This window comes from Micropterus dolomieu, linkage group LG01 (assembly GCF_021292245.1).
Source record: "Micropterus dolomieu isolate WLL.071019.BEF.003 ecotype Adirondacks linkage group LG01, ASM2129224v1, whole genome shotgun sequence".
Lineage (NCBI taxonomy): Eukaryota > Metazoa > Chordata > Actinopteri > Centrarchiformes > Centrarchidae > Micropterus > Micropterus dolomieu.
The window spans coordinates 605004-632303 of record NC_060150.1 but is presented as its reverse complement, the minus strand read 5'-3'; the positions used below and the strand labels follow the sequence as shown (position 1 = coordinate 632303).

Below are 27300 nucleotides of genomic sequence, written 5' to 3'. Positions count from 1 at the left end.
GTTAATGTTTCTGTTAAGTCCTGCCAGCGTTTCCTCCTTTCTGGCTCCCTTCCCACGCAGCCCCGCGCCTCCCACTGCATCTGCACACAGGCCAGAGCCCTTTAGAGCGAGAAAGATGTGTCAAATCAATCCCAGCCCGAATTCCAAATATGTTGTACTGAATGTGAATTGTTTCCCCATATGTTAAAGAATATAGTGGTGTCATTGGTTTTGTATGGTAAAAGGAAGTTAGTTTTTTTAAAAATGTGTATGTATTTCATTATTCTCCACAGACTTCCAGCTGCTGTTGGTGAGTAAAGAAGAGGCTCCCCCTGAGCAGCAGGAGTGGCGCCCCAGTCTGGACCAGGAGGACCCACCAGAGCCCCCGCACATTAAAGATGAGTGGAGCCCCAGTCTGGACCAGGAGGACCCACCAGAGCCCCCGCACATTAAAGATGAGTGGAGCCCCAGTCTGGACCAGGAGGACCCACCAGAGCCCCCGCACATTAAAAATGAGTGGAGCCCCAGTCTTGACCAGGAGGACCCACCAGAGCCCTTACACATTAAGGAGGAGTGGAGCACCAGTCTGGACCAGGAGGACCCACCAGAGCCCTTACACATTAAGGAGGAGTGGAGCCCCTGTCTGGACCAGGAGGACCCACCAGTGCCCCCACACATTAAAGAGGAGAGGAGCCCCAGTCTGGACCAGGAGGACCCACCAGAGCCCCCACACATTAAAGAGGAGAGGAGCCCCAGTCTGGACCAGGAGGACCCACCAGAGCCCCCACACATTAAGGAGGAGTGGAGCCCCTGTCTGGACCAGGAGGACCCACCAGTGCCCCCACACATTAAAGAGGAGAGGAGCCCCAGTCTGGACCAGGAGGACCCACCAGAGCCCCCACACATTAAGGAGGAGTGGAGCCCCTGTCTGGACCAGGAGGACCCACCAGTGCCCCCACACATTAAAGAGGAGAGGAGCCCCAGTCTGGACCAGGAGGACCCACCAGAGCCCTTACACATTAAGGAGGAGTGGAGCCCCTGTCTGGACCAGGAGGACCCACCAGTGCCCCCACACATTAAAGAGGAGAGGAGCCCCAGTCTGGACCAGGAGGACCCACCAGAGCCCCCACACATTAAGGAGGAGGGGAGCCCCTGTCTGGACCAGGAGGACCCACCAGTGCCCCCACACATTAAAGAGGAGAGGAGCCCCAGTCTGGACCAGGAGGACCCACCAGAGCCCCCACACATTAAGGAGGAGTGGAGCCCCTGTCTGGACCAGGAGGACCCACCAGTGCCCCCACACATTAAAGAGGAGAGGAGCCCCAGTCTGGACCAGGAGGACCCACCAGAGCCCCCACACATTAAGGAGGAGTGGAGCCCCTGTCTGGACCAGGAGGACCCACCAGTGCCCCCACACATTAAAGAGGAGAGGAGCCCCAGTCTGGACCAGGAGGACCCACCAGAGCCCCCACACATTAAAGAGGAAGAGGAGAAACTCTGGACCAGTCAGGAGGGAGAGCAGCTTCAAGGGCTGGAGAAGGCTGATATCACCAAGTTCACATTCACTCCTGTCCCAGTGAAGTGTGAAGAAGACGATGAAGAGAAACATCTGTCCTCACAGCTTCATCAAAGATTAACTGAACAGATGGAAACAGAAGCTGATGAAGAACCAGAACCAGGCAGGAATTTGGATCCAGACAGACATTTACAACCCGATACTGATGACAAGACTTCTAACTCCTCAGAACCTGAGACAGATGACAGTTGTGATTGGGAGGAGACCTGGGAACCTCAGTCAGGTTCAACCCCTCTGCAAAATAACAGACATAATACTGATGAGAAATTATTTAGCTGCTCTGAGTGTGGTAAACGATTCAGCCGGAACTCAAATTTGAAGAGACACATGAGCATCCACACAGGGGGGAAACCATTCAGTTGCTCTGTTTGCAGTAAAACATTTTCACGACATGTGTATCTGATAAACCACATGGTGCTCCACACAAGGGAGAAACGATACAACTGCACTGTTTGTGGCAAACGATTCACTTGGCCTTATCAGCTCAAAAACCATCAGTGTGTTGGTTGTCAGTCCTCAGAGCTTCATCACAGACAAACTGAAGAGAACAGAGATACAGAGCATTTGAAAACAGAAGCTGATGGAGAGGACTGTGGAGGACCAGAACCAGCCAAAGACTCCGATCCAGATAGACATTTACAACCAGATACTCATGACAAGACGTCAGACTCTGAACCTGAGACTGATGACAGTTGTGGTTGGCAGGAGACCAGGGAACCTCAGTCAGCTTCAAACCTTCTGAAAAATAACAGACATAATACTGGTGAGAAGTCGTTTAGCTGCTCTGAGTGTGGTAAACTGTTCAGTCGAAACTCAGATCTGAAGAGACATACGAGAATCCACACAGGAGAGAAACCATTTAACTGCTCATTTTGCAGTAAAAAATTTATACAAAAGGTTTATCTGACAAACCACATAGCACTCCACACTGGAAAGAAACGATACAGCTGCAGTGTTTGTGGCAGAGGATTCACTTGGCCTTATCAGCTCAAAAAACATTGGTCTCTTTGTCATCAGCCCTCAGAGCATCAAAGACTAACTGAACAGATGGAAACAAAAAGTGATGGAGAGGACTGTGGAGCACCAGAACCAGCCAGGAACTCAGATCCAGACAGACATTTACAACCCGATACTCATGACAAGACGTCAGACTCCTCTGAACCTGAGGCAGATGACAGTTGTGATTGGGAGGAGACCAGGGAACCTCAGTCAGGTTCAAACTCTCTGCAAAACAATGAAGTACCTGGAATTGATGTGGAATTTAATACTGGAAAAACATCAAGTAGCTTCTCTGAATGTGCTACAAGCTCTAGCCACAGAGGACATCTGCAGGAACACAATGGACTCCAAACAGGAGAGAAACCATTTAGTTGTTCAGTTTGTAATAAAAGATACTTAGAGAAGAACTCTTTAGCAAATCATATGAGACTTCATTCAAAAGGGAAACATTTCAGCTGTTCAGATTGTAAAAAAACATATCAATGGAGGGTAGAGTTTCTGAGGCACATGAGAACCCACACGGGCGAGAAACCCTTTAGTTGTTCTGTCTGCGGTAAAGGATTTTCACAAAAGGAACATCTGAGACAACATATGAGAATCCACACAGGGGAGAAACCCTTAAGTTGTTCAGTTTGTGGTAGAAGATTTGCACGAAGCTCAAATTTGATCTCACACTTACGAATTCATACAGGAGAAAAACCTTTCACATGCTCAGTTTGTGAAGCAAATTTCAGTCACAGAAGTGCTTTGTCCAGACACACTAGAATCCACACAGGGGAGAAACCCTTTAGTTGTTCAGTTTGTTATAAAAGGTTCACTCGGCTCAGTCTTCTCAAAAAGCACAAATGTGCTGGTGAGAGCAATGAAAGTAAATGAAGCTGCAGAGATGTTTGTTGGATCTACACTAGTTCAATTCCATTTATTTATATAGCGCACAACAGTTATCTCATTGCATTTTTCATATAGAGCAGGTCTACACTCTATATTATTGTGATATTCTTTACAGAGACTCAACAGTCCCCATCGTGAGTAAGCACTTGGCAACAGTGATAATGAAAACTTTCTTTTAACAGGCAGAAACCTCACACACAACCTAGACATAGGGTGGATGGCCATCTGCCTTGAACGCCTGCATTTAGAGAGAAGGGGGTGTTAGAGGGTCCACATTATGCCTGTCAACCCATAGCAGCACATAAAAGGTCTGCGTGTCCTTTAAATCCAGCTTTATTCAGCTAACTGTCCGGATATCAACCTGGCCATCTGTTCCCGGGAGGCTGCAGCTCACACTGACTGACCGTAAGGCTGAGAAAGTGACTGTGGGGTAGTGCTGAATGATTAATTGCATTTGCAATAATATCGTGAACGAGATTGTGTAATCACAAATGCTGCGATTATGGTCACATGACGCGGAAGTCCAGCAGTCTGCAGAGGAAGCATCAACTTCGCACGTTATGCTGCACCGTGACTTGTTGTACAATGTCCGCAGGATTGACAGAAGCTGATACTGCAGAAGCTTTAGTGTCAAACATACACGCCACCCGCAGGTGAAATGCACAACAGAAAGATACTTGTAGTACAGTTAGCGTATTATGGCGGTCGGCACATGCGCCTGCATGAATTGAACCTTAAACTGATTTTTTTTGTTTGCTGGGATCCAGAAAAGAGTTTTTTGTTGAGATATGGACTCATGTTGAGATTCAAACTGAGACGACGACTCATTAATTAATTGTAGAATAGTGGGTTTTGTAATAAGCACTTACTGTAACGTCATAATGCACTCTGTTGATCTGGTTTTTCTTGTGGTCTGTAGTTACGCCTACCTGATGATATTATTTATTGCAATGACTTGACTCTCAAATTATTATAATTTGAACTACTTCTCCAGCATTGCTCATAATGCACTGTCACTGCTTTTTTTTTTTTTAGCTTGCTGTGTTCTGTGTGTGCTGATAATTCAATGAGTTGCTGGCTGTAAATCATAAAGTGTATTTTGTCAGACTGAGACAATGACTGGCACCTCGTTTAAATACCAGCGACTGCTGCATAAAAGCTGGATTTGGTTTCTCTCTCCTGGGATGCATTTCCCTCTGCTATTACAACATTTTGCTCGCCGTAAGCCAAAAAATCTCCAGGCAGTAAGTCCTGTCCTGTGCTGGGCAACAGGAGAATCCAAATTCTGGACATGGGAATGGAAAGGATAAAAAATGTGTAGCATTACTGGAACAAAATCTCTGAACAACCTTAATTGTAATCGAGTAGTGACAAAACCTTCAGGACTTTAGAACAGACACTACCAACCCCTTTAAACGAGCCTTATTGAGACAGATGGTTCAATAAAATGCAGAAGAGACTATTGTTTAAGGACTGTATTGTTTGAAAGGATTTATTCCTAAAAGGGAGTTTTTCTTGCTACTGTTGCCAGGTGCTTGCTCATGGTGAGTAAATAATATTACAAAGACTACGGTGTAGACCTGCTCTATATAAAAAGTGGCGCTATATAAATAAAATTGAATTGATTCCAGGGGTTGAATCATAGTTATTAAAAGATGTTTGATGTGTTGTTGGGTTATTAATGTGAACTGTCGGGATGGTGGCCTTCAGTTGGCTTCTGTTTCTGCTCTTTTATCTGTAAGAAGAAATGCCCTGTTATTTATCTGCAGATTGACCCATTTGTTTCTGGTAATTTTGGTCCTGTGTCTGTGTTGATCAGGTGCAGCTTGTTTAATTTCATGATAAAATAATGTCACATTTTGTAGGAACCAGAACTGAACAATGGGAAACGTCTATGTCTTCATTTATTAATTTAGATATTTTATACGTTCTATGCTTTATTTATTCATTTGGACACTTTATACTTTCTATATTTTGTTTATTTTAACCTGTGTTGTCACAGTAGCACATTTTCCAGCATAAGAAAAACTATTCTGATATTTTACAAAACTACTAATGGTAATATGTAAAAATACTCAATCGTAAGTGAAAGCCCTGTATTTGAAGTTGAATTCGGTCTTGACCCGGTTTCTCCCACTCTGTGAGATGGTAATAAGTTTGTGGTAACTTGATTAAAGGCTCATTTTGTTGAAACCTGGTACATGGACTGATCTTTCAGTAGAGTTTTCTGGATATTTTAGAAACAGTAAAGATGCTTTTTGGAACCACTGTTATTCAGAGGAGTCTGTCTGTTTCTGATCTGCTCTGTTTGGATGAAAAACAGTCGCTCTGTATTTCCTGCAGTTTCTCCAGCAGCTGCTTCAGAGGTGACTTTTACTTTGAAACACTGCAGGAACTGTAAAGTATTGAGAGCTCATCACATTGTAAAGGAAAACTGTTGGTTTAATTCACTGGGAAAGAGAACACACTGCAGCACTATGCAAGTTCCTGCAGATGTGAAATAATAGTGATGATGATGATCATAATGAAAATATATAATGATAAGAATATTATTATAATCATAACTGTACTAATAATAATTGTAGCTGCGTGTGTCGAGCAGGAACGTGGACTATCATTGGTACTTCATCGCAAAGAGATGTAGGCCTGTGAATAAAAGGTTACTCACTTTTATTTTGAAGATCAGCACGGAAGCAGATATACTTCCGGTTGCTAACATGCTAACTTTTCCCCGTTACGTACCACGTGCGTCGCCGTGAGATGCAGCCGGAGTTCAGCAGCAGAGCCTGCATGTGAGGATAAACGTGTTTAAGTGGACTCTGTTTAAACTTTCGGGATGTTTCACCTCAGACTCATCTCCTGTTAGCCAAGAATGCTAAAGGAAGTTAGCTTGTTAGCAGGAAGTAGCCGGAGCCGGAGCTCGGCCTCACAGTCGGAGCAGCTTCCATAGAGACCAAACTGTATTTTTCACGGAGCCCAAATGTCCAAATGTCCAGATAGAGCTGTCTGAATAGACTCTGTGCTGTTCCCTTTATCTGAACATGTTTAACATCTGAATTATCTCCCGGTGTCCTACGAAGCTAATGCAGTTAGCTTAGCTTGCTAGCTGGAAGTAGACGGAGCCGAACGTGACGTCAGAGTGAGCCGCGTGTTTGAAAATGTCTGAAGTCGTGAACGAGGACGAACATCGCAAACTGCTGGACGCTGTTTTGAAGCCCGTTGTCCGGTTACAGAGAGCAGGTTTGTGCCCTTCACTGGTTCTCAGTCGTTTCTGTTTATTACTCACGTGAGTCTGTTCACTTTCTGCTACTCGGTTGTTTTAGACTACAAATGTAGTTTTGGGTTAGAGATTCTTCCCTCCTAAGAAGTGTAAATATATATCTTCCTTCTTTAGTAAGGTGACCAGATTTCTGAAATGAAAACCGGGGACATTTTGGGTTTGGTCAGTACGTCATTAAAAACATTTAATCTTATATATGTGAAATAATAAAATGAATTGCATTTTATGTGTTGTTTTGGCCATTTAAAGGTATTTCAACAGGTACAGAGGACTGGATTTGTTGGTACACAGCAAGTCATGAGGATAATTGCAAAAGAGATCATGTCTTTATTTTATATGTTACTTAGTAGAAAGTCATGTTAATTATAGGCTACAGCCTGATTTCCAAATATAAACAAGGATGTTAGACACACGCCTGCCAAACACATAATTCATCGGCAACAACAGGCTTCTGTTATTGCCTATAATAAACGTCAGGCCTGGCTATAAACTGCAAACACTTAGTTGGCCACACTTGTGATTATTCCGTTAAAAGAAACGTTAAAGTATCACAAAGACAAACCTTTGCTGTTACCACGGACATAAAGTGATGTATGTTTGCACATTATGCTAATAAATGTATCCTAGTTAAAAAACGTACTTTCTCTTTCTCAAAGACATCATTATTTATTTTCTTTGAAAGAAAACTTGACCCTATTTCTCGCTGGTTATTTCTTATCTCACCATTTTAATTCTTAATTCTCCACCTTATTTTAGTGTTAACTCACAAACCCTCGTCTCCGTTTCTGTCTGCTCTGTTGACTCAGCAGTTTATAATTTCAGAACACATTTATGTTTGTAGCATCGAATTATAACAGAAGTTATCTCCTTGCACTTTCTATATAGAGCAGGTCTAGACCGTACTCTCGGTCATGTTAATTACAAAGACCCAACAGTTCCCACCATGAGCAAACACAGGCAAGGAAGAACTTCCTGTCAGCTGGTGGAAACTTGAGGTGGACTGATTAATCGTTGGCTTACGCCTCTGGTTAGCAGGTAGGTTAACTTCTTCGTTTACTTGAAGCTTTATTAAGTAATCTCCTGTTACGTCCGGTTTCTGTATTAACATGAAGTCGCTGCAGCCGACAGTTGACAAACGAGACTTAAGTTAAATTCACATTTTAATCCACAAAACAAAATTAGAAAGTTAATAAAATAAATTAACTCGAGTTCCTCCGGCCAGTAAACAGCTAGGTACGTCTTGAGCAGAATCTGGCGCGACTGCGGTATCCAAAAAGCTCACTCCTCTCCACACATGCAATGTAAACGGATTATTCACTAAAGCTGAAGATTTTCTAAAAGTCACTACTGGCTTGTGAAATGCCAATATTGAAGACATTACACGTGGCTGCTAACTAGGGCTGCAACTAATGGTTATTTTTGTCCCTAATTAAACCATTTAACTAAATATCTTTCAAGTGAATTACTGATCTCCATTCACAGCCCAACTACAGTGCCTTCCAAAAGTATTCGGCCCCCTCGAACTTTTCGACCTTTTGCCACATTGCAGGCTTCAAACATAAAGATATAAAACTGTAATTTTTTGTGAAGAATCAACAACAAGTGGGACACAATTATGAAGTGGAACGAAATTTATTGGATATTTCAAACTTTTTTAACAAATAAAAAACTGAAAAATTGGGCGTGTAAAATTATTCAGCCCCTTTACTTTCAGTGCAGCAAACTCTCTCCAGAAGTTCAGTGAGGATCTCTGAATGATCCAATGTTGACCTAAATGACTAATGATGATAAATAGAATCCACCTGTGTGAAATCAAGTCTCCGTATAAATGCAGACTGTGTGATCGTCTCAGAGGTCCGTTTAAAGCGCAGAGAGCATCATGAAGAACAAGGAACACACCAGGCAGGTCCGAGATACTGTTGTGGAGACGTTTAAAGCCGGATTTGGATACAAAAAGATTTCCCAAGCTTTAAACATCCCAAGGAGCACTGTGCAAGCGATAATATTGAAATGGAAGGAGTATCAGACCACTGCAAATCTACGAAGACCCGGCCGTCCCTCTAAACTTTCAGCTCATACAAGGAGAAGACTGATCAGAGATGCAGCCAAGAGGCCCATGATCACTCTGGATGAACTGCAGAGATCTACAGCTGAGGTGGGAGACGTTACGTTACCATGAAGTGAACGAGTTTACTATTCAGAATGAACACCAGTATCAACACCAGGGGGGGAAACCAGGGAAGAAGACAAGACAGCATGGGATACTGCTTTAATTCACTGATTTACTATTACACTTAACGTGTTTGGTAACACACCTTAAAGAGCGTTCTCTTAGCCAGCATCATCCCGGAAACCTCAAAACCAAGAATGCAAAGAACTATGGAGAGGCTGCTCCAAGATAACAGCCAGGCTTCATCACCCAGAACAATAAGCTCACCATCTGATTTATTGCCAAGTAGGTTTAACTTTAAAACTTTTAGATCTTTGGAACAATATAAAATAAAAGCAAGTACTTTAACCACAACTGTACACTAACAATGAAATGTTTATTTAGAATAACAAAGCAACAGGCCCCTTTCATAATACTTCTGTAGATTATTTGTCCAAAGTGCTTAAAGTTTTATAAGCAGAGAATGTTCTGTAGGCTACATCATGAGCCGGCTGGCACCGCTAACCCTGCGGGCGCTTGTGGAGCTTCTCAACCCGGAAAACGTTTGCGCACATTTTCGAATCGCCATCAACTTTAGTAAAACTGCCAATGTTCAAGTACACAATCGCCTCAAAAGTGTATTTAGTGATGAAAGAGCGGACAAAACTAAAAACAAAAAAACAAACGTTCTGCTGTTTGCCTCTTTCTTCGCTGCTTTACGCTTCTCACATGAAAGCTTCTTTTTCATGAGTCCTACAGTCACGATGCGTCGACACTGAAATTTCACGATCTTTATAATCGACGTCGTCTGTTAAGTCGACTAATCGTTGCAGCCCTACTGTTGCACTGCTTTTGTTTTCCAATGTAAAATATTAGCCACACTACAGACATTTTAGCTGCTTCCTGCCACAAACTGCTCTCCGGTTACAACACAAAACGCTAAAGCACAGCAGTTTGGGAGATAATGTAAAGGTTGTTTTATTATGAACATAAAATTGAATAGACCCCAGGAAGAGTAGCCCATGCCCCTGATGGTGCTAATTGAGTTTAGAAAACAGAAATACATTTCCATTTAAGAAAAGTTACAAAAATGTTTGTGTATTCTGTCAATTGTAGTTTTTAGAAAGAGCGAGCATAATCAAAATTACCTGATCAGACCTTCTGAAGTAAGAGGCAAACCAGTCGGTGCATCCCTAGTTTTAGGTAGCCTTCCACAAGCTTCTCACTTGGGCTGCATGATTAATCTAATCGCAATTGCGATGTCATCTTGTGCGATTACATAATCGCAAACATGTATGACACTGCAGTCTGCTCATTATCCACGGGATGGAGCAGTGGGTAACAGAGTCTACAGTGCCCCCATTTTACTCACATATGCACCTAAAAATCGATACATGAGAACCGGAAAAATAATTTACGAGCTCAAAACGTGAGTAACTACAGCCTAACATATCCTAACGTGGTTCATCTGCTCTGTGCTGCTTCACGCGGCTTCCATCAGAAATTGACTAGCAGTCAATATTTAACTTTAGCTAAACTTAAAACAAACACAGAATAGCAAATTGAATAGTAATCACAATATCTCTCCCGCCCACCCTGAGCCATGGTTCTGCTCGAGGTTTCTGCCTCTTAAATTTTTTCCTTGCCTCTGTCTCCTAGTGCTGCTCTTGGTGGGAATTGTTGGGCTTCTGTAAATAGCATCATAGAGTACGGTCTAGACCTGCTCTTATATGAAAAGCGCTATGAGATAACTGTTGTTGTGATTTGGCGCTATATAAATAAAATTGAATTGAATCTGGCAGAAAAGCTACGTAGCGCCGTAGGCTACGCACGTAGGCAGGCTTTTATACGTGTGTGTCGGTGTCTCCGTCATTCTGCAATTACACCCCAAATGCTAGTTGGCAGTAGCGCTACAGCGTACAACTTCCGCTAACGTGAATGGGGTAAAATTGTAAACATGCGGCTGGTGTAGCCTTTTCAAATGTTACCGACCGAATGGATCACATTCTGATGGTGAAACGAGACATTTCGCTCTGGTTGTGACGGTCAAATATATGGATCCACTGTGTTACAGCCGCCGGTTTGGCCGCTAGTAAAAGTTTTTTCAAAGCGCGGGGCACTTCCTGTCGGCTTGGAAGCATTGCGAGGCTACCCAACCGACCAATCACAGAGCTTATGGTCCGCGTAGACTCGACGTGTAGTTAAATTTTTGAGGAGGTGCATGTTTAACTTACAGTCAGACTGGTTGACTTTCCATGTCAGGTGGTACAACTAATGTAATACTGGAAAATGATTAATTTATCATGAAACCTTTTTATTTAATCAAAACAATATATGTATGAACTTGAAGTTTTATACTATAAACCTGTTTCATTTGAAATATGTTGTAAAGTCAGGTGGCGCAACTGCAAGGAAAGTTATTCTAAAGTGAGTAATGTTTGGATTGATCATTTAAATTAAAAAATTTGTTTTAAATTAATAATGTTGCACTCTATTTCATGAGAATAGGTTGTGCTTACTAGCTTCAGAAGAGCTGCGTTCAATACTACCACTTTAATAAGGCACCTAAAAAAATTATACCTAAACAGAATACAGTGAGGTCACTCAGGTAACTCAATCCAAAGATGCCCCGAAGCAACACAGGAGGATACTTTTAAGGAAAGAGAAATTTAATTAAACATAGCCATACAAGTGTAATCTAATAAAATACAAGTATCAGATCGGGACTCGGAATTAGCAGATACTAAATATTAAATGACTCTGATCGGGGGCAAAAAAAAGTGATTGGAACATCCCTATTTATATTTATCAGAGGAGAAACTCCCAGTTAGCCAGTGATCCCGAATAGAACAGCAAAGAGTGAGGCAACAGTGGAAGCAAAACCAGTGAAAGCACAGGGAGAGGAACATTGCAATGAGCCTGTTCCAGTTGTTTTACTAAATGTGATATCATGTATCCTGTTTTTAATCACTTCATTCTATTAATTCAATAGAATGACTAAAACACCTTTTTCATTACTATGTATTTCATTATCCTCCACAGACATCCAGCTGCTGTTGGTGAGCAAAAAAATGGTTCCCTCTGAGCAGCAGGAGTGGAAACCCAGTCTGGACCAGGAGGACCCACCAGATCCCCCACACATTAAGGAGGAGTGGAGACCTAGTCAGGACCTGGAGGACCCACAAGAGCCCCCATACATTAAAGAGAAGCAGGAAGAACTCTGGATGACTCAGGAGGGAGAGCAGCTTCAAGGGCTTGAAATTATCAAGTTCACATTCATTCCTGTCCCTGTGAAGAGTGAAAAAGATGAAGAGAAACCTTTGTCCTCAAAGCGTCATCAAAGACTAAATGAACAGATGGAGAAAGAAGCTGATGGAGAGGACTGTGGAGGACCAGCCAGTAACTTAGATCCAGATAGATATTTACAACCAGATACTCATGACAAGAGGTCAGACTCCTCTGAACAATACAGCAGCAGTTTTTCATCATCTACTGATGAAACAACGTCAGACTCTGAATCTGAAACTGATGACAATTGTGTCTGGGAGGACACTGATAAACCTCAGTCAGGTTCAAACTCTCCGAAAAACACCAGATGTTTCATTGGTTTGGATTCATTTAGCTGCTCTGAGTGTGGGAAAGAACTCAGTCGAAAATCAGATCTAAAGAGGCACATGAGAATCCACACAGGAGAGAAACCATTTAATTGCTCAGTTTGCGGTGAAAGATTTATACAACAGGTTTCTCTGACAAACCACATGGTTCACCACACAGGGAAGAAACGATACAGCTGCAGTGTTTGTGGCAGAGGATTCACTTGGCCTTATCAGCTCAAAAAACATTGGTCTCTTTGTCATCAGTCCTCAAGTCTTCAGAGACTAACTGAACAGATAGAAACTGATGGAGAGGACTGTGGAGGACCAGAACCAGCCAGGAACTCTGATCCAGATAGACATTCACAACCAGATACTCATGACAAGACATCAGACTCTTCTGAATCTGAGACTGATGACAGTTGTGATTGGGAGGAGACTGCTAAACCTCAGTCAGGTTCAAACTCTCCGAAAAACACCAGATGTTACATTGGTTTGGATTCAATTTGCTGCTCTGAGTGTGGGAAAGAACTCAGTCGAAAATCAGATCTAAAGAGGCACATGAGAATCCACACAGGAGAGAAACCATTTATTTGCTCAGTTTGCGGTGAAAGATTTATACAGCAGGTTTCTCTGACAAACCACATGGTTCACCACACAGGGAAGAAACGATACAGCTGCAGTGTTTGTGGCAGAGGATTCACTTGGCCTTATCAGCTCAAAAAACATTGGTCTCTTTGTCATCAGTCCTCAAGTCTTCAGAGACTAACTGAACAGATAGAAACTGATGGAGAGGACTGTGGAGGACCAGAACCAGCCAGGAACTCTGATCCAGATAGACATTCACAACCAGATACTCATGACAAGACATCAGACTCTTCTGAATCTGAGACTGATGACAGTTGTGATTGGGAGGAGACTGCTAAACCTCAGTCAGGTTCAAACTCTCCGAAAAACACCAGATGTTACATTGGTTTGGATTCAATTTGCTGCTCTGAGTGTGGGAAAGAACTCAGTCGAAAATCAGATCTAAAGAGGCACATGAGAATCCACACAGGAGAGAAACCATTTATTTGCTCAGTTTGCGGTGAAAGATTTATACAGCAGGTTTCTCTGACAAACCACATGGTTCACCACACAGGGAAGAAACGATACAGCTGCAGTGTTTGTGGCAGAGGATTCACTTGGCCTTATCAGCTCAAAAAACATTGGTCTCTTTGTCATCAGTCCTCAAGTCTTCAGAGACTAACTGAACACATGGAAACAGAAGCTTATGGAGAGGACTGTGGAGGACCAGAACCAGCCAGGAACTCTGATCCAGATAGACATTCACAACCAGATACTCATGACAAGAGGTCAGACTCTGAACCTGAGATAGATGACAGTTGTGATTGGGAGGAGACCAGGGAACCTCGGTCAAGTTCAACCCCTCGGCAAAAAAACAGACGTAACACTGGTGAGAAGTCGTTTAGCTGCCTTGAGTGTGGTAAACAACTCAGCCAAAGCTCAAATCTGAAGAGACACATGAGAATTCACACAGGAGAGAAACCATTCAGTTGCTCAGTTTGCGGTAAAAGATTTATACAACAGGTTTCTCTGACAAACCACATAGCGCTCCACACAGGGAAAAAACGATACAGCTGCAGTGTTTGTGGCAAAGGATTCACTTGGCCTTTTCAGCTCAAAAACCATCGGTGTGGTGGTCGAAAAAGTGTAACTTTACAAATAAAGACAAAAACTGAGGGAGAGGACTGTGGAGGACCAGAACCAGCCAGGAACTCAGATTCAGAAAAACATTTACAACCAGATACTCATGACAAGACTTCAGACTCCTCTGAATCAGAGACTGATGACAGTTGTAATTGGAAGTAGGGCTGCAACCAATAATTGTTTTGTTATTTTTGTCACCCCTAAACCTAATGAATCCATTTTAACAAATGTAAATGACTGATCTCCAACACACAGCCTAACTAACGTTACCATGAAGTGAACAAGGTTTACTATTCAGAATGAACACTAGGGGGAACATATGGAAGAAGAGAAGACAGGGTAGGATATTCCCATAATTCACTAAAAGAGCGTTCTCTTAGCCAGCATCATCACTGAGACCCCAAAACCAAAAATGCGAAGAACTAGGGAGAGGCTGCTCCAAGATAACAGCCAGGTTTTATCACCCAAAACAATGAGCTCACAATCTGATTTATTGCCAAGTAGGTTTAACTTTAAAACTTTTAACTAAAATAAAAGCAAGTACTATAACCACAGCTGTACACTAACAATGAAATGTCTATTTAGAATAACAAAGCAACAGTCCCCTTTGATAATACTTGGTAGTTTATTTGTCCAAAGTGCTTAAACATTTTGTTCTATAGGCTACATTTGCACACATTTTCAATTCACCATCAACTTTCGTAAGACTGCCAATATTCAAGTTCTACACTAATGTCAACTAACCTTTGCAGCCCTAATTTGGAGGAGATCAAGGAACCTCAGTCAGGTTCAAACCTTATGGAAAAACAATGAAGTGCCTGTAAGTGATATTGAATGTTGACTGGAAAATCATTTGCTGCAAGCTTTAACCACAAGGGATATCTGCAGGAAGACAGTGGAAACCCAACCAGGAAAGAAACCATTTGAATGTTTAGGATATCAAATTTTTAAAAGTCAATGTCCCCGAGCCAAAAAGTTTGCCCACCCCTGATTTTGGAGATAGCTGTTTAGCTACACTTTTTGTATTTGATCTTTTTTTTTTGTATTTTTTGACAAACAGAGAAGAAGTTTTTGTAACCAGTTAGCATAGCATGCTAAGTAGCTATTAGCTAAAACAGTCCCTGTAAGGTTCGTCTCTCGTATTTGATCTTTTGTTACAGTTATTGATTTAACTTTAATGGATTGATTGAGGTGTTTAAGTGTAGTTGATTTCTTGCTATTATGTGAATTGAGGATTTCCTTTATGGGGAGTTGGAGCTTTGGTTAAACATTATGAGCATTTAGTTTGGTAGGCCTATTTCAGTTAAGTTTCAAATGAATGTGTTTAGGTTAGTAGCTATCTTTTATTATAGATACTGGTCATGTAATACCACACCTTTCGTTAGAGTTGCAGAAGAAAGTATGTGAATTACCTGGATATTGGTCATTGGTGACCAAGGGCCTGCACCACGAAGCCAGTTCAACATACCCAGGATATCTTTTTGTTATATGGCTTCACTGACCCTGAAAATTACTATCAGGATACTGTTAAAAAGATAAATCAAATAGGATGATGTTGCTACAAAAGTTTCTCTGTATCGTCGTGGTACTAACCACAAAGTTACCTGGATAAGCTGAAATGATACAGGCCCCTGATCTTCATCTACCTCATGACAATAGACAAACTATGTGGACATAAACATTAACGTTACCGTTAATCAGCATTTATGTTATGGCTACTTGACATTTGACAGCTAATATATTACATTGTCTGTCTTCAAAGACCCTGTCCTTCTACTGGGCTTTAAAACTAACTAATCCAACCCTATAATACCAGCTTAATATTTTCATTTACAGCTGTTTCTGTATACACTAACACATGTTATATACACTGTATTCAATTAACATAAGACACTGATGAATGAAGAATGTGATTTCCAAAGGGTTCACAAGCTACACATGAGAATTGTATGAAAGTATTTTCTGTTACCTGTACCCTAAGGTAAATAAAATCACTTACCTCCCAAATTGAATGGTATCTTGTGGTGGAGACTGACCAGGTCTTTGATAAGTAACTTCCTTTTAGAATCACACCAAGCTCAAATTTGATCTCTCACATTCTCTGAATTGTAGCTTCATATGAAAATTTCAGAACCATCTTGTCTTGGAGACTGCTGAAATATTTTTAAATCCATCACATTTACAAGTAAAACTCTACTTCCTGATGTTTTTCCATACCATAACCCCCTGCTTACATCTCTCAGAAATGCCGGGGGGAGACGCAGCCCCCCCAACCCTGTTACTTCAGGAATGTCTCTGGTGATCCAGGTACCGACAACGGATGGGACTTGAACCCGGAGACGCTGCACCACAGGCACAAACAATCTCACCTCGCCACCAAATACCCTTCACGATTGTTCCTTTTCTCCGGGTGCTTTTATTTCTTCACTTTGGAAGTTGCGCTTCAAAATTCACTTTGCCTTCGATAAGGATCGAACTCTCAATCTCTGGGCTGCAAGGTGACCCGTGTCCCACCGAGCTACAGGGACAGACAGTTTGGGGCTCCTTCTTTGAGCTTTTGATTCTTCCTTCTTAGAGTTGCGCCTCAAAATTCACTTTGCCTTCGATAGCGATCGAACTCCCAACCTCTGGCCTTCAAAGCAGACCCCCTAACTCACGCTTTTGCTTTTTTTCTTTGAGCTTTTGACTTTTTCTTTTGGGAGCTAGATGAGGATTAAACACACAACCTCTGATCCTCCAAGAAGTCTTCTACCAGCTTGAGCTTTAGGAGCACATAGACAAACTGTTTTTTGGTGCTTTTCACGCTTTCCTTTAAACATCAGCTTTCAAAATACATCAGCTGAGAACTGAACATGTGTCTGAACATTTACGTTAAGAGTGTGTGAATGTTTTGACTCTCTGTTCACATGTGGACTGGCCAGACGTAATAAATCCCTAATAAATATTAAAAGACAATGTCTTGTTTTAATTGTTATTTGTTCAATTCTGCAACGTGAAACGTACAAAGGAGTGTAACTGAATATATAGAGACGGGTCTTTGGTAGCTGATATTCTACTTTGGTACAAAAGTCACATATAAAACAACATATGCATATTTATGTGTTAAATAAGAAAACATAGTAATAAATAGGTACTTAAACGGATTCTCCATAACTAGTACAAGCCCTGTCATTGCTAAGGGGAAGAATCCTAAAGTCAGGAGTTTTAAAATGTACCGTTTTTAGATCTGTAACATTCACAATCAAATTCAACATTAGTCTGACAAACAGCACACACAGAAGTGATGCGTCAGTCCACTTTAGTTCAGCTTTGTAGTGTTGCAGTACTCGAGTCCGTTTCTTTTTGACGGTCTCGTCTCAGACTCGAACGCATTTGTACTCGGTCTTGAATGTGTGTGCAAACTCTTCCTCCATTGGCTGGCTGCTGAAGCCGCTGTCGACCGGAGCGTCTGACTGGACAGAAAAACAGGATTATGGTCAGTTTGGCTGCAGTTTGTGCATGTAGAGCATGTTTACAGGTACATAACTTTATTTTAATGGGTTGTGTTATAGTTTTATTTCTGACATTGAAGCCATGTTTCTCACCAAGGATCTGTACAGTTTTAGAGGTAAAAGGACACAACGCATGTGCAGTAAGAAAAGTTTAACAGCTGCTGAACAAAGACAAACTTGGAAGAATCAACCTGATGATCGGCCTTCACATCTCACAGGCAGAATGCTGACGGTTTGTTTAGGAGAGGAGACGTTGCCACCGTCAGAACTTCAGCAGCACCTCAGTAAATGTAGAAAGGCTCAAAAGAAGTTGAACCTTAACCCTGTTTAAATACGAAAACCTGTTTCTTCCAACCATGTTGCATTCATGTGAGTTTTCAATAAAGACACGGTCTCTGGTGGAGGCCTTACCTGGCTCAGTAGTGCTGAGGTGAGTCCTGCAGCATTACTGGACTAGAGATGTGTTACTAGTGGTGAACACAAAGAACTGAAGCTTTATTTACTGCTGTGTGTCACAGAATACACAAACCAGATTATTAAAGTATCAAAGGTCCCTTCCAGACATGTTTTCAGCACTTGTTGTACTCAATACAAGTACTGTACTGAAGTACAAATTAGAGGTATTTGTAATTTACTTCAGTATTTTCTTTTCTACTCCAATACATTTTAATTTGTACTAAATTCATCTGACAGCTTAAATTACTTTACAAATTAAGATTTTTGCAGACTTAATCAAATGTTTTGTTATAAATTAAACTACCCAACAGTTTATACAGGTAGAGCTGAAAGATTAGCTGACTGAATTTTATTTTCAGTTATTCTAATGATCATTTATTAAATCTGTCATGTAAAACACAACCATAGTACTTTTTACTTTTAATACTTAAGTATTAAGTACTTCAACCCAAGTACAAATTTAACTTGATTAAATGTATTAATATTTAGCAATATTTATTTATTTGTACTTTTAATCAAGTACAGAATTTGTGGTACAACTGGTTTCAAGGTGTAGAAAAATACATTGGGTATTTTGTGGCGGATGTTTTTCACTCATAAAAAAAGAAACTGAATATGTTTTACTACTTTTATTTTATTTATTTTACAAATTTTATTGTTTGTTCTTGAATTTGTAGTTTTATTTATTTTGTGTATTTTATTTTGATTCTATTATATATTGTTGATTATTACATTTCTGGTTTGTAATAAATAAAGACGTGGTGCGCCGCCAGGGGAAGCTCGCCCAGAGCACCAAATGAGCATTAACCCGGTTGTTCATGAGGTTTAACCAGGATACGAGCCATGAAAGGACTTGAGGTGCTGAAGTAACGCAACAGGTGCATCATGCACATGTGAGACACGGTTTAAGGTCTCGGCTCTCACTTCCTTCACCTTCTCTTCGTCTCTGGACGGTTGTCTGGAGGAACGTGTGCGCGTGGCCGTCAGAGCTTACAGTGAAAACAAAGTGCACTTTGCGGAGTCCATCAATGACGTGGCGGAGGACGAGCTTCTGGTCCATCACAGCGTAGTAAGTGCTGAAGGCCGGCGGCCTCCCTCCTGGTCTTGTTCTTCTAGGCTCCTGCATGAGGGGACAAAGGACACATCAAGTGACATCCTCATGTTGGCCCCAGGTCGTGCTACGTTTCAGATACAGGAGCAGCAGGAAAGACAGCATCCCCCTCTGTAGGAACGCTAAAAGTGTTTATGAAGCTTCTCTCCTTCTGAAAGTTAATTTGCAGGCCATTTAATCTGCTGTTCCTGACCTCTCAGGACCTTCTTCATTCATCAGCTGTCTGTTTTTAAACCTGGGTCCTATTTACACACGTGTTGGTGTTGAAATGACCAGTAAAGGTTGGAGTAGGTGCAGAAGATGGCCGTGCCCCCGACAGGCTCAGACTGTTATACAACATCAAGGAAAGGATCCCTACCAGGGACTCCCAGTGACCCCCTTTGTTTTTAACAGGAAACTGAATCTCGCTCTGAAATCTCAGAGAGGCGAGTTGTTGCAGGAAGACGACGGATTGTAGCGATAAATCGTATCTTCAACGTCATCACAATAAACACAAAAGACTGCCCGAAACTCGATGAATCTATTAGATCATATTTATCTGAATATGTTTGGAAGATACAATGAACAAAGGGGAATAAAGAGAAAGAGAAAAGTACTGCGACAGTTAATAAAAAAGCTCTCTTGATCTGGATTTTCGGTATAAATAGAGAATTGACAACAGGCTAATTATTATAATACCTAATATTTATTTTTGGTGAAAGGGGGGAACCTTTGATTTATAGAAAACTTGCGTGGAGGGATGTGTCTGCATTGACACACGAGCTGCTTCAGTCAAACATGTTGTGTTATCGTCTGTGATAAGACTATCTGACGCAGAGTTTCTCCCTCTAAATGCCTGCATTACTACGATGTTACCCGACACCGCTTCAAGATCATATCGTTAGACGTTTGGAAGCGTTTGTTGTCTTTTCCCTGCTGACTGTATAATCAACATTTCCACCACAGGCTTCTTTTCTTTTACACCATTGAGTTTTTGCCCTTAAAGTCACATTTTATACGAGACGCTTATAAAATGCAGTTTATACAAGTACAGCTGAGGTGACGTGAAGATTTTAATGTCATTTTGGAGGTTTGGACTGTTTGTTGGACTATTTTCAGAACTTTAAATGATTAAAGGAGAAAAGAATCAGCAGATTGATCCATAGTGAATGTAGTCCTTTGTCATCAATACTGATTAGTACATAATAAGAAGTAAACAGATTGTGGATGATATAGTACGGAAGAAATGCGGCTTCTACCTAATCACCAATTAATACATAAATTCTATCCAGCTAAAAAATACATTAAGTACAGATTTAGTACAGATATTGAACTGAATTGTAGTTTCTGTGGTGGATGTCCAGAAACTGTTACACATCTGTTCTGGCACTGTCCTATTGCGAAAAATGTCTGGAATAAAATATGTGCCTTCAGAAAATATCTAAGTTTTGCTTTGAAGGAATGTTTTGTGATTTTGAATAATCTCCTTATTATTATTATGGCCAAATTTCATATTCACATCTCATGAATTCAGGGCTCTCTGAAGCAAAAGGCAAGTAAAACTGTATCAGCTTGTGTTATTTTTGAAGTTTTTATATGGCCCCCCCCCCCCCCTTAGCAGGCAGCTCCTGTACGCATTGTTCTGTTACAATTGTTTTTATACTTTGTAAGATTTGCAAATTCAAATAAATTTGATTAAAAAAAGTCAACCTAATAAGAAGTGTGAGTCCTGTTGGCCACATCTCAGTGTAACGTAGTGACTCAGAGTGACCACTGGAGGGCAGTAAGTCCTCTGCTCATTCCTCTAGGAGTCCACATCAGTCAGTCCTACAGCTGTTTAATTATTGTTATTGTTTAATTAGTAATAATATCAGTATAGGTGTCAGCATTATTATTATGTTGGTATCAGTGTGGCTAACAGCACTCATCAATACAATTCTAATAACAGACATTTACAAACACTCTTGATGAAACTGACACCCTGCAGTTCATCTTGTCACCACCGGAGGCGCCACATCATCACCACTGATGCTCCTGATTTAAAGGATCTAACAGAGGGCTGCTGTATCTGAATCAGCTGTTAGCAGATCCTCTGAAATCACTACCTACGTTAACTTAGCTCAACATGAACCTCAATATTTTAAGAAGCCCCTGCTGCCGAATGAAAAGTGAATCCACGCACGACAGAAACTTTTCATTTGACTTTTCCTGACCTGAAGAAGACGAACTGTGTTTTCTGTCCCTCGCCTGTAAGGAGGTCACGCTGCTCTGGTTTCAGTCTCGGAGGCACAGCGAGGGCTTCAGCAACCTTTCCTGCAGCCGGGACAAAAGGAAAAAGAAAAAGGCATCAAATTTCAGCAGGAAGGCAGCGATCAGCCGTCCGGAACGAACCCACTTTACCCCCCGTACGGATTTCAACAAGCCACAGGGGAACATGTGCATCAATGATTCTTCTTTTAATGCAGCTTTTTAAAAACCTTTTATTCTGAAAAACTGTACAAGTACACGCCGTGTAGCATCAAACACACGTTTAAAACACTCATAAATACATACGTTCCTCTCAGAGTATATTTACATGGATGAATGAATGAGGCAGTTCTGCTCTAAACTGGGAAACATGGATTCAACAGACATGGAAATACACATTACAGTCTGGTAACGCTTCATCCTACGGGTCAGAAAAAACTTAATTTAATAACAACTGTGAGGAAGATCAGGAACTTTAAATCCACACTGAGGATTTCTGAGGCTGACGTCGTTACTGATATCTGAGAGTTTACAAAAACAGAACGTAATTCTTAAAGTTACCGTGGATTTAAGTGACTTATATCTGTTCCCATTCAAAGCAGCTGAATTCTCAGCATTTCTGACACAAATCGCAGCAGTTGGATGTTAAAGGCTAAAGAACATTTATTACCTCCACGAGTCAAACTACAACAATCTGTGCGAGACACACTTGAACTGAACAGGGATTTTAAAAAGTAAATGTGCGTTCATTATTCCTCTAATTGTAAACAGCATGATGGGTTTATGTTGCCAAATGAGTAAATGTAAAAGGTGAAATGTAAATGTTCAGCTGGCTCAAAGTGTTTATAGGTTTTTTGTATTTGTTTTATTCCAAGCTGAAACTCTTTTAAACTTTGGTCGGACACCTGAAGACGCCACCTTCCACTCTGGCATGGACATCGTAAAGACTGAAGAATTAACAGATAATGAAATTAGTTCATTTAGTATCAGATTGTTTTTCTCCCAGGTAACGTCAAACTTCAGACCCGTAAAATAAAATGTTACCCAACTTCCTCAAAAGGCTCTAAATCCTGTTTCAGTTACAAGAAAAAATAAAGAGCTACAAGTGGAAAAGTCATTTGTGGCAGAATCAAAGACGCTGTGACCGCAGCTGAAGGATATAACGAGTGGTCCTCGAGTGTTCATGACTGAGCTCTTCTCTCGTGTCAGAGCAGCCAGACTTCCATCTGTCCTCTGAACAAATGGCTCAGTCAGATCTGAGCACAAGACAACTGTCTGTTTTTACTTCCCAGAGTCAAATGTCCGAGTAAACACACCCCTCCTCCTCCTCCGGCTCTACACCGTCGTCTCTCCCTGGTTGCCGTTAGTCAGTCTCTTATAAAACCTGCGCCACGACTGCAGCGTCTTCCCAGACCAGATCCAGAAGCCAGACGTGATCCCCACGATCATGGTCATCAGGTACTTGATCATGAACACGGTGAAGTCCGGCGTCAACGGTGCGAAGTTTCCGGACGGGCACGGCACGGCGAAGCGCTTGCACGTCTGCATGTGCCACGTCCTCTCCCACTGCGGCCGGAAAGCCTGCTCGTAGAAGTAGCAGGCGATGACGATGGTGGCGGGCACCGTGTACAGCACGCTGAACACGCCGATGCGCACCATCAGCTTCTCCAGCTTCTCCGTCTTGGTGCCGTCGTGCTTCATGATCGTGCGGATGCGGAAGAGCGAGACGAAGCCCGCCAACAGGAAGGAAGTGCCGATGAAGAGGTAGACGAACAGCGGCGCCAGGACGAAGCCCCGGAGGGCGTCCACGTTGTAGATCCCCACGTAGCAGACACCGGTGAGAAGGTCGCCGTCCACCTGCCCCATAGCCAGGATGGTGATGGTTTTAACTGCGGGCACCGCCCAGGCTGCCAGGTGGAAGTACTGCGAGTTGGCCTCAATGGCCTCGTGGCCCCACTTCATCCCGGCTGACAGAAACCAGGTGAGGGACAGGATCACCCACCAGATGGAGCTGGCCATGCCAAAGAAGTAGAGGATCATGAAGAGAATGGTGCAGCCTTCTTTTTTGGTGCCCTGGGCCACCATCTTGTAGCTGTCCGTACCGAACTTATCAATACACACTACTTTGTCCTCCAACAGGAAGCCGGCGGCGTAGGCCACCGCCACCATGAAGTAGCAGCCGGACAGGAAGATGATCGGTCTCTCTGGGTACCGAAACCGCCTCATGTCCACCAGATACGTGAGCACGGTGAAGAGGGTGCTCACACAACACAGAACGGACCAGATACCGACCCAGAGCCGGCCAAACTTTAACTCTTCCTCACGGAAATACATCAGTCCGTTGGGCTTGGAGACCTCGCAGGGCGCACCGCAGTCCTTTGCCCCCAGGAAGTGGTAGTTGAGGTAGGTGGGCACCTGGAGCTGCAGGGGGCAGGAGAAGGGCTGCGTGGTCCTGACATACGGCGGGAGGGTCACAAGCTCAGGGAGCTTGGGGGTCGGGTCGGATGTGGGGCCGTCGGCGTCAGTCGTGTTCTGACCCACGCAGATCTCTCCTGCTCCGTGGACCGGGAAGTTCTCGCAGCGCAGCCTCTCCGGCCACTGGAAGCCGAATTTATTCATGAGCGCCTCGCAGCCCTGCCGTGCCCGCTCACACAGCGACCTGCAGGGCGGTATGGCCTGCTCCAGAACCGTGCAAACGGGCGCGTACATGGAGCACAGGAAGAACTTCAGGTCCACAGAGCACTGGACTTTAACCAGCGGGTAAAACTGGTGGACCTCCAGCCCAGCGTCCTCCTGGTTGGTGTGCCCCAGCAGGTTGGGCATGATGGTCTGGTTGTAGGCGATGTCCGTGCAGAGGGGGATGGAGATGGGCTGGCAGAAGCCGTGCTCCGGTATGGAAATCCCCTTCTCATACTGAGCGGCACACGGCTGGAAGAGGAACGCAAAGACCAGAGACAGACCCGTTATCCAAACCCACCGCCAGCTTCTCTCTACCGCCATGATGGCAAACAAACCCCTGATAAATGAGACAAAAAGTAGTTTCCACAAAGTAGAAGTCTTTCCAAAAAGCTCCAACTGTTCACCGGCGGCAGAAAAAGATAAAGAACAACTAAAGTCCAGCAGCTGAGTCAAAGCAGTGTGGGGGTCTCTACTGCTGCATTCCTTTATTACTCCACAGCAATGTCCACAACTCTGCAAGAAAATGGTGGAAAACGGGATTTATTCACACCCCGAAACGCTCGTAGTCTGGATCCAGTCAATCAAATCAGTTCCACTTCACAGATTTAAAAACGCTCTGTCCTTCTTCTTCAGCCGCACGGTCTTTTCCTCCAGATGTCCCGGTCGGGCTGCGCCGCATGTACAGAAATCCGAGTGTGCACAAAAACTCCTCAGCACTTTCTCCTCCGTCAGAGTGTCCGCAGACGCGCGATGAAAAGTTTTCTTTGTTAATGAAACGCTCGTCTTCAGCCTGCAGCTCTCTGCGCTCCGTGGAGCTCTGTTCCCTCCGTGAGGTCTGCAGGAGCCTCATCACTCTGCCCGGGCCGGTTTCCAGGCCTCCCCCCTGCTATTCGACGCCTTCTCCTGCAGGAGGGGGCGCCTTGAAACTCGGCTGCCGTCTCTCCTCCAATCAGACGCTTTGTTTTATCGCTCTTGACGCCGCTGATTGGTCGGCGGAGGTGGAATGGGCGGGGCGCTGCGTTTGGGCCTCAGCGACAAAAGATCCTTCACATCTTTAATATTCCTGTTGAAACACCTCAGTGTGCGTTTTATATACATTTACTTTACTAAACGCACCAATACCACAAAGTACAAATACCACAAAGAGTAAAAGTGCTGCGCTCAAAGTGTTCAAAATCTGAAGCAACAAGTATTAAAAAAACAATGTGGCCTACTGAAAGGTAAAAGTACCCTAATGTACTATACTGAACTCTTTACTACTTTAAAGTACTTTGTAGTTATATTGCAGATTAATGGAGTGCATTTGTTTTCTGATTTCTACTGAGTAAAAAACCTTTTAATAAAATATTAGTACTCTTATTTAAGTTTTGCTTTAAAGTTTTTACCCCTCAAATGAACCTAAATACCAGAAACTATTTATATTCCTTCTGTTTTTACTCTAAAGAAAAACCTATGAATAAATGATGGGTTATACTTTAATCATTTTAAACTAACAGCACTCTGTGATTTTATGGAAATTCTGACTTAATGTCTTGTTTTTTATTAAACCTTCTTTTCTGTGTCTGTTTTTACTAAAACTACCAAAGAAAAATAAGATCAAGTTTCCTCGAAATGTGTTTTTGTGTAGAAAAACAGGAAGGTCAATTATCCCATTTATTACAAATGACAGTGGTAAGTTATAATTAAATTTCAGTTTAACTAGATTTCTCCAGACTGTAACCTTGTGATGCAGGTACTAATGAATATCTACCAGAATAATCACAGACTGTAGAGGGCTGTATCATACAATAACACGGCAACACATGAAACTCATGAAACTCATGAAACTCACACACACACACATATATATATATATATATATATATATGTGTGTGTGTGTGTGTGTGTGTGTGTGTGTGTATAAAAAGAACTGATCCTCATAGAGTAAATGCAAACAGTCTGACAAGGAACCAGATTCCTTTAAAATTATAAATAGAATGACAACATTAATTAATGACACTCAAAAACTATTTAAATAACAATAACTGGACATTTATATAACATGACATGAACAATGTGTCTCATGACTCTGAAGTGTTGTATCATTCATCATGTAAATGTAGTTGTATAGATAGAATGAAAACAAAGTATACATTAGTGTTAGATATATATACTTTTACTCAAGTGAAGGATCTGAATACAGCCATCTCTCCCAGCAACGCCGTGTCTGTCTAATGTAAACACATTCCCTTCAGCACACTCACACTCCAACAGCTGAGGCGTTTCAGCTCTGTTTGCAGGGCGGACATGTTGGATCTCTGACAGTCTCCACATACCTCTGCAGTGACTGCAGGCCAGGCCGACATTCTCCACTACACAGAGAGAAATACGACCATCTATTACTCTGCAGCTCAGAGGTCACAGGGACAAACATGGCTTCATTAAAACCCCAAAGGGTTCTCGCTTTCCAGTCAAATCTGCAGCTTTGAGGATTTTCTTTTCTTCTACATAAGGGAATATTCCAACGTCATGTACCTCAGCCACGTTACATCTCGTTTCTTTCAAAACTGAAGAGTAAAAACAACAGTTGGGAGCAGGGAGTTTGGCAAATGCTCAGAGTCAAGAAGACATGTCTGCTCAGCATGAGTGGACCATAAAGACACGTCAGAGATACACAAAACGATTACGGAGAGCCACAAAACAGCTACAGATCCAAGACAACTACAAAGAGACGCTAAATTACTACAAAGATACACATAATAACAACAAAGATACACAAAACGATTACAGATACAAGACAACTACAAAGAGACGCTAAATTACTACAAAGATACGCATAATAACAACAAAGAAACACAAAACGATTACAGATACAAGACAACTACAAAGAGACGCTAAATTACTACAAAGATACACATAATAACAACAAAGATACACAAAAAGATTACAGATACAAGACAACTACAAAGAGACGCTAAATTACTACAAAGATACACATAATAACAACAAAGATACACAAAACGATTACAGATCCAAGACAACTACAAAGAGACGCTAAATTACTACAAAGATACGCATAATAACAACAAAGATACACAAAACGATTACAGATACAAGACAACTACAAAGAGACGCTAAATTACTACAAAGATACGCATAATAACAACAAAGATACACAAAA

The 27300-nt window shown here is 42.2% G+C and overlaps 4 protein-coding genes across 7 annotated transcripts in view; 3 read left to right on the top strand and 1 right to left on the bottom strand.

The window, feature by feature from the left end:
- The window catches only part of LOC123971384 (zinc finger and SCAN domain-containing protein 10-like), a 54742-nt gene extending 49099 nt beyond the window's left edge, over positions 1–5643 (top strand). For both annotated transcript variants that reach the window (XM_046050150.1, XM_046050157.1), the window contains exon 2: positions 273–5643. In XM_046050150.1, coding sequence (XP_045906106.1) covers positions 273–3430 — 3158 coding nt within the window. In that variant the 3' untranslated portion in view covers positions 3431–5643. The remainder of the gene's footprint in view (positions 1–272) is intronic.
- Positions 1–27300, top strand: part of LOC123971220 (NACHT, LRR and PYD domains-containing protein 12-like) — a 524333-nt gene that overhangs the window by 76963 nt on the left and 420070 nt on the right. The gene's annotated exons all lie outside the window — the stretch shown is intronic.
- Positions 6206–17110, top strand: LOC123971501 (zinc finger protein 184-like). Of its 3 annotated transcripts, XM_046050394.1 has the most exons (4): positions 6206–6685; positions 11917–13923; positions 16421–16509; positions 16584–17110. In XM_046050394.1, exons 1-3 carry the CDS (start codon positions 6604–6606, stop codon positions 16477–16479), a joined length of 2148 nt encoding a protein of 715 aa, XP_045906350.1. In that variant the 5' UTR covers positions 6206–6603; the 3' UTR covers positions 16480–16509; positions 16584–17110. The 3 variants fall into 3 exon arrangements, with proteins under 3 accessions (XP_045906350.1, XP_045906340.1, XP_045906333.1); XM_046050384.1 differs by having other exon boundaries at positions 16421–17110; XM_046050377.1 differs by lacking the exons at positions 16421–16509; positions 16584–17110 and having other exon boundaries at positions 11917–16184.
- On the bottom strand, positions 21675–24997 carry LOC123971730 (frizzled-7-like). The gene has a single exon (XM_046050740.1). The coding sequence runs from the start codon at positions 24459–24461 to the stop codon at positions 22797–22799; it is 1665 nt and encodes a 554-aa protein (XP_045906696.1). The 5' UTR covers positions 24462–24997; the 3' UTR covers positions 21675–22796.

Coding starts and splice junctions, on each gene's coding strand:
- LOC123971730 (XM_046050740.1), bottom strand. CDS start 24,461: ATGGCGGTAGAGAGAAGCTGGCGGTGGGTTTGGATAACGGGTCTGTCT.
- LOC123971501 (XM_046050377.1), top strand. CDS start 6,604: ATGTCTGAAGTCGTGAACGAGGACGAACATCGCAAACTGCTGGACGCT. Junction 6,686..11,916: donor TGTCCGGTTACAGAGAGCAG/GTTTGTGCCCTT, acceptor TATCCTCCACAG/ACATCCAGCTGCTGTTGGTG.